The sequence below is a fragment of the Eschscholzia californica genome, unplaced genomic scaffold, assembly GCF_041429995.1.
Source record: "Eschscholzia californica isolate CP2 unplaced genomic scaffold, dmEscCali1.0.p SCAF_5, whole genome shotgun sequence".
NCBI lineage: Eukaryota > Viridiplantae > Streptophyta > Magnoliopsida > Ranunculales > Papaveraceae > Eschscholzia > Eschscholzia californica.
The window spans coordinates 27389979-27397759 of record NW_028238472.1 but is presented as its reverse complement, the minus strand read 5'-3'; the positions used below and the strand labels follow the sequence as shown (position 1 = coordinate 27397759).

Here is a 7781-nt window from a genome sequence, read left to right as displayed (position 1 = left end):
CAACCACTTTGACCTAATATACCTACTAATTAATCAACCCACCGTATTCAGCCGAAAAATTTCATGATCTTCTTTACTCAAAAGCTTCCAAACGATCTTGAGGTAAACATCTATCTAACTCTATCATCATCAAATCTGATTTTCAACATCTCTTAATCAGTTTCTTCTTCCAAAATCTGTTTTCTTCAAAGATGGAAGAAGAAGATTTCTTCTTGTGAAGAACAAAAACAATACTAATTCCTTGATTTTGAGTAGAAACAGATGTCAAATGGGATTTAATTGTCGGAGAATGTTTGATCTTGGTGTCGAAACTTGTCATCGCGATGGTTGTTGCTTTAGTTTTTTTATACCTTCTACTTGAGAATTTTTTATTGTTGACATAAGATTAAGGTTCAGGTTTTGAGTTTGGTTAGTTTAGCTATTGATTTTGTTGGGTATGAATCTTGGAAGGCCTTTCCTGGGGTATTGTTACTCATCATATCTAATATATTCTTGTTCAACACCTGCAAGTTAATACATTTTCAAGACAAGGATTAGACTAAAAATTGTCATTAAATGACTATTCAGAAGTTTAAACTAGTTCACTTCATTGAAAATTTTCCCGACTTCGAAGATCAACATAAAGACACTTGTTATACTTGATCATTCAATTTATTCACTATTCTCATATAGACAGAAGGCATTTGCATTGGTTAATGTAATCAAAATTTGAACTTTATAATGTTATATTACTAGCTAACGATCATTTGATCATGATTTTCTAATAAAACCTTAGAAGTTAGAACGAGAAGACAATGCCGCATTCTTAAAATTGAAGCTTTGTGAAGTAGTAAAGGAATAAATTCATGTTGAAGTTCTTTCATACGATAACCTCCTCCTACTTATTTCTGCATTTAAATGAGAGACATTGAACGAGTTTTGAAAAACCATAGGTTATTTGCATGAGAGAAGAAAAATTATAGAATCTGTATGTGATACACTCTTTGATTATTGGAAATTTTTTAAAATTTGAGTTATTGTTTGTATATGTCTTGAGCAATTCTTTACTGGGTTTTCTAACATTTCTTGTTGATCCCTTGGATCCATGCATGTTTAAACTATTTTAAAAATCTTTTTAATATAATGATAAATGAAATAATAAGTATAAAATAGAGAACATACGAAATACTATTTATCTCCATGCGGAACAAACCATGTAAAGTCAAGAATGATATAACAATAACACTTTTCCCTACACCGACCAAACAGTGGAAATTTGAGAAAAATATTAGAAGAATCATTGTCTCAGTGAAAATGTTTCTTTGTGAAACAGTTTCCTTATTTTTTTTTCCTTTCCCCAACTTCTAATCAAACACAACCTTAGATTAATGCTCCAAGAAGAAGAAGGAAAACAGAGCTGCTATGAAATCAAAATAAGAAAACTGCTTCCCTCCAAAGATGAGATCCGATGAACTGATGAAGCTCCTCTCTTTATACTGTAATGGTTGGTTCTGAAAACAGTAAAGAGAAGGAAACAAAAATACTCAGAGCATCTCCAATGGGAGCTCTATCCCTCCAAAAAGTATAACTTTTGGAGGGATGGAGCTCCAAACCTTCTCCAATGGTTCTCCAAATCTCCAAAGATTTGAAGAACCATGAATAGTACTTCTTCATACATGAAGGGGCACTATTCAACTTCTCCATATCTATTTATTTGGTCCTTTTGCTTTTATGTGTTTAGTTTAAGTCCTTTAAATTATTTTTTTAGTCCTAATTTATTGTCTAAGTTCTTACTTATTCATTTTAAGTCCCTACTTTAATTTTTTTTGTATTAATTAAGTTTCATTTCAACATATATTTTGATTAATAACAATAAAATATATTGTAATTTTGTTTTATAAAGATTAACATAACTAAATTTTCATTAATGGAAATAGATAGTACAACTCGAAACTAAGACAAATTAAACTGAAAAACTACGATAATTCTTCCAAACATCTTTAACAATTTAAAGATTAATCAGTTATGTGAAGCCTCACCTTTTCTTGCCCACAAATGATCAATCAAAGCATCTCGTAACGCATAATGAGCCTGATTATCTCTAATCTTCCTGTGTCGAGATAAAAATTGTTGAAAACGTTGAGTCTCATTCTCAGGGATATTCACATTGTGAGGAGATGTTCCATATAAATTCGTAACACTCTCAGGATTTTCACGCCCGCCCTCTATAATCATGTTATGTATTATAATGCACGCAGTCATTATATCATGGAGTGTGTCTTTATTCCAAAAACGGGATGGTCCCCTCACAATGGCAAATCGGGCTTGAAGTACTCCAAATTCCCTTTCAACATCTTTCCTACATGCTTCTTGCATCATTGCAAAATGTTGTTTTTTTAGACCTTGAGGTTGAGAGATAGTTTGAACAAGAGTTGGCCATTTGGGGTATATCCCATCAGCTAAATAATACCCGACATTATATTCAGTTCCTTGAATATTATATTTTACGGGGGGAGTTTTACCCTCAGCCAAATCTGCAAATAAATTAGATGATTGTAGCACATTAATGTCATTATTTGATCCCGGAAGTCCAAAATATGCATGCCATATCCAGAGGTCGTAAGACGCAACTGCCTCTAGAATTAAAGTTGGATGTCCACTACGGCCAGAATATTGGCCAGCCCAAGCTGTAGGACAATTTTTCCAAACCCAATGCATGCAATCAAGACTCCCTAACATTCCAGGAAAACCTCTTTCTTCACCTACTTTCAAAAGTCTTGCAATATCAGTAGCATTAGGAGTTCTCAAGTATTGTGGCCCAAAAACCTCGACAATTGCTCGACAAAATTTTTTTAAACATTCAATTGCAGTCGACTCACCAATCCTTACGTATTCATCAACTGAATCTGCCGGTGTTCCATACGCTAACATTGATACTTTTTGCAAAGTAGATAATCCAAGTTTGTTCGTCGCATCTCTTTTTTGAACAAAATAATGATCATGAGATTTCACCCTGTTAGTAATGCGTAAGAATAAATCCTTACTCATTCGAAAATGTCTACGGAAACATTTGGCGTCCCACGTTGGATTATCTGAAAAATAGTCGGTCCATAGCTTAGCGTGTCCTTCTTCTCTTTCACGATTAATCATTCTATGTCCATAAACTGAACCTCCATGGCGTGGTTCAACGTCGTCTTGTAAGAAATAATTAACCATGGCATTGTGACGAGTATTTAAATATTCAAAATATTGTTGTTGTCGTTCATCTTCAATTTGTTCTTCAAGTTCTTCATCATAGTCGGGACCATCAGATCTGCCTTCACCATAATTCATTGTTGTTATACAGATGTGTTTGAGAAATATAATGAATTGTTGTGATAAAAAATGAAAATGAGACTGACTATTTATAACTATTATGAGATTGTCACTTAATCTACCATATCTTATCTCTACTTTTTTTTTAGATTTTCTTTTGGACGAGTTGTCATTTCATCCACCACAGCTTATCTCTACTTTTTTTTCAGATATCCTTTTAGACGAGTTGTCATTTCATCCATCACAGCTTATCTCTACTTTTTTTTTTTCAGATTTCCTTTTAGACGAGTTGTCATTTCATCTACCACATCTTATCTCTACTTTTTTCAGATATCCTTTTAGACGAGTTGTCATTTCATCCATCACAGCTTATCTCTACTTTTTTTTTTCAGATTTCCTTTTAGACGAGTTGTCATTTCATCTGCCACATCTTATCTCTACTTTTTTTTTTTTTTTTTTCAGATATTCTTTTAAACGATTTGTCATTTCATCTTCCACATCTTATCTCTACTTTTCTTAAAGATGAGTTATCACTTCGTTAGCTAAATCTACCATATCTAATCTCTACTTTTCTAGGTCAGTTTTATTTATAAATACATACACATCCAAATATTCTACATCTCTACATTTTAACAAATCCATATCCTCTCTACATTTTAACATATCTAAATATTTCTGACCTTAAAAACATGGCAAGTAGAAACCATAACGTATCTCGTGGTCCTTCATTTTCCAATGAGGAAGACATTGCTTTATGTAACGCATTTCTGGAGATATCTCAAGATGCGATACAAGGTAACTTACAAAAAAAAGATGCATTATGGCTTCGGGTATTTGAAATATATGAGAAAAATACACCCATCAACTTAGCTGAGCAAATTAGAACGCCCAAATCTTTGAGTTGTCGAAGGACCACGATTACGAAAGCAATAAATAAATTTAGGGGATGTGTGCGTCAAGTTGAAAATCGAAATCAAAGTGGTGCTAGTCAGCTAGACATTGTAAGTATTTATATACATCCGTAAACCTTTATCTTATGTATATATATTGTATTTGATTTATCTTTAACTCTTGCAGATTGTTCAAGCCAAAGAATTGTTCAAGCAAGATCCTAAAGAGAAAAAACCATTCTTGTTTGATCATATATGGTCTATACTTCAAAATACTGAGAAATTCGCTAATCCAAGACAACGAAGTTATAATGAGAATTTTAATAGATCCACATCCGAATCACCCACACCGGAATCGCCTGGTGTAACATTTTCAGTAAACCTTGGTGCAGAAGAAAATGAAACTCCAGAAGGAATCCAATCCGGTCAATCTAGCCGACCCACAGGAAGAAAGAAGTAAAAGATGAGAAAGAGGATGGACGACTCGAAAACTGATTTTATGAACAAAATGCAAGATGAAGGACGTAAACTCATGCAAGCATATGAAGATGAAAATATACGAAGAGGTCAAAGGCATGCAAACAACACCCAAGTCAAGTTAATAGAAGCTCAAAATGAACGTGATAGATTGGAGCTTCAAATTGTAAGCAAGGACCTTAATTCTATAGTCGACCCGCTTGAACGTCAGTATTATTGTTTGAGGAAACAAGAAATAATTGAGAAAAGAATTCAAATGGGAGGATACGTAGGTGGATCTGGAAGTGGATACGGAAGTGGATACGGAAGTGGATACGGAGATGGATCTGGAAGTGCATATGGAGATGGGTCCGGAAGTGGATGCGGCGATGGATCCGGAAATGGAGACTTACCTCCATATTAATGACGAAGTTTAAGTTTAAGTAGTGCAATGTATTTTTTTTTTTATCTATTTTTAGTTTAATTTTCTTTTCATGCAATCTTTTTTTTTATTTGTTTTTTCTAATATATTAGTGAATTTCAATATAATTATTATGTCTTTTTTAATTTACTATATATGTAGTAAATGAGTTTTTGTTTAAATGTTAGATTAAAATAATGTAGGAAATGTTTTGAAGGGGTGGATAGAGATGGAACCATTGGAGAGCCCCTCCAAAAGTGGGCCCCAAATTTGGAGAAGATGCTCATTTGGAGGAGCATTTGGAGAACAACCATTGGAGATGCTCTCAAAAGGAGGATAATCCTATAATCAATCCTCCATCAAATCCGTTTCTCACTCTACTGTAAATAGAGAGTTCTCTCTCTAAAATCCCACGAAATATATCCAGCAATCTCTCTGAAAATCACAAAGAGAAAAATCGGCTATATCTTTCTAAATTCAATCAACCGAATCTTGCTTTCCTTCCATCTTGTATTTCCAGCCAATGCCATCTCTATTTTTCAATCTTTTCTCTAATAAGTAGATAGATAAAGAACTTCCAATCTGTACAATCTCCGATTTCAAATCCTGATTTGTTTCTCTATCTAAAATATATTCAATATATTCAGATTTATGAGAGAGATGATGAAGAGTCTCCAACCAAACTTTCCTTCTCTGCTCTGTTCATTTCCTCTCACTCTCTCTCTAGAATATTTCTTCATCAACCAAGAACTTCTAAAATTTCTTCTATTATCTGGAACCGAATCCCTCTCTTTTGATTTATTTCTCCATTCTCTATCTCCCAAAAAGATCCAGTCGAGCTATCCTTTATGTTAGTAGAGCTGTTCCAAGAAGATGGAAACGAGATAAAGAAATCAGGGTAAGGAAATCTCCCCAAAATTTGGACGCCAATCAATCAAGGACGTGCTGTCAATGGGAAGTTGATAAGGTGCATCACACTGCAAGATAAGACACTACATCGCACATCTTAGTTGAACCCATGTGTCCTCGATTTTATCAGGTATCCCGAAATCACCCCGCAACAGACAGAAGGTATCCCTCGTCTGATCCGCACCGTGAGATCTGCTTCACTCTCGCGCGCCACATGTCTCGGGACGGTTTCTGCTCCACTTTAGTCAACAAGCTTTGACCCACAGTTTGGCTTGGATCATCTTTTGCATTTGGACTCTGATTCGACTTCCGTTTTCGCTGTTTTGTTCGCCTTGAATTCTACTTTTCATTCGAGCACCAATGTTGACCAAAATTACAATAATCAAGATATGACCAAAATACCCCTAGCACGTTTGTCTCTCGATTTTATCTGTTTTTCACACCGAACTCCGTAAAAGACACCTGGTAAAGAAAACCGCACAATTTATCAGAATTACTGCTCGAAATGGACTAACTAACCTGAGTTAAGAGATTCAGATGAGACATTTTCATGTCTCATCATGAAGGGCACCGCACGCTTACCGACTTAATCCCTAATCTTACTAAAGATCTCGGTCGGTTAAAGATCCTAAGTGTTTAATTAACTGGGGATTCAAGAGTTCAAAGGAAGAAACATTTCCTAGAAGATCTATCAACTCGACAGGATATCAGTGAAGTATCCTTGAACATAGGAACTTCTAATTATCCTAGATATGAGAAAAACCAAAAGGAAACCCTAACTAGGAACAGTAGTCTAAATCCAATAAATGGATCACAACTGCCTCATCTACACCTTTTATCACAGTCTGTCTAATTTGGCCTATAAAAGGGCAGCTCATCACCTTTACCAAGGTAAGCTCAATAAGTTCCACAAGGATCATTCAACACTCTATCTTTTAGCTGCAAAGAGCAATCTGACTGTCTTGAGCGTCAGAGAGGTTTCTGAACCCTTTGCAGGTTTTCCCCCCAGGTTTCTTGGAGCAAGGAGCAGAAATCTAAGGAAGGATACGCGTTAATTCAGACAGTGCATCTATCAATCAGACTGTCCAGTATCAATGTCTCAATTCCCTGATTGATAACCCGCATCTCTACTCTATTCTTTATACAATCACCTTTACTTTTTCGTCTTTCAAGCGACAACTTCTTCGCAAGAATACACCCCCGATGAACATCAGGCTATTCGCCCCTCTCAAGAGGAGCTAATGGCTAAGTAGAGCAACTCAAGGCTAACAAGCTCCGTAGAGACGAGGAGGCGTGAAACCTTCGGGAAAGTCTCTGCAAAACCGAGGAGGACGTAGAATCAGCTCGGAAGGAAAGATTTGCTAAAGAATAGATGGAAAGGGTAAAAGGTCTCTCCCGTAAGCTCTTTTCTACACCAACCAGAGCCTTCACGGCACAACGGGACGCAGATCAAACGGAGGCTTTCGGACAACTATACAGGAAAAGAGAGCTAGACCAAGCAGGGTTAATGGATCCACATCGACCATATATCCTAGAACACGTGGAACGAAGGTCAGAAGCAATGTACGACCCAATCATGGGTCATGTTCTACTGCATCAAGTGGCAAAGTTGACCAAATACTATGAGCAAAAGGAGACTTCCGAAAAAGCAAAAATAAGCCTCCCGCCTTTAAGTGCTGAAATATTGGAAGCCCCAAGGCCAAAGAACTTCAAATGCCCTAACCTTGACCAGTACGTTGGCACCGGGGACCTCGACATGTTTTTGAATAACTATCTCTCGCTTGTTGATGTCGAAAATGGCTTTTCGGTTT

The 7781-nt window shown here is 35.9% G+C and overlaps 1 protein-coding gene and 1 pseudogene across 2 annotated transcripts; one reads left to right on the top strand and one right to left on the bottom strand.

Annotated features, from left to right (window-relative positions):
* Positions 1 to 1886: 1886 nt before the first annotated feature.
* LOC147538064 (uncharacterized) lies at positions 1887 to 3351 on the bottom strand. Its single transcript, XM_086640992.1, has one exon. The coding sequence runs from the start codon at positions 3310 to 3312 to the stop codon at positions 1999 to 2001; it is 1314 nt and encodes a 437-aa protein (XP_086497118.1). The 5' UTR covers positions 3313 to 3351; the 3' UTR covers positions 1887 to 1998.
* Positions 3352 to 3933: 582 nt separating this feature from the next.
* Positions 3934 to 5205, top strand: LOC147538063 (uncharacterized; annotated as a pseudogene). Its single transcript, XR_015225791.1, has 2 exons — positions 3934 to 4295; positions 4372 to 5205. The product of XR_015225791.1 is annotated as an uncharacterized LOC147538063 (transcript).
* Positions 5206 to 7781: the final 2576 nt, after the last annotated feature.

Excerpts from the sequence above, each read along its gene's own strand:
- LOC147538064 (XM_086640992.1), bottom strand. The coding sequence starts at position 3,312 with ATGAATTATGGTGAAGGCAGATCTGATGGTCCCGACTATGATGAAGAA.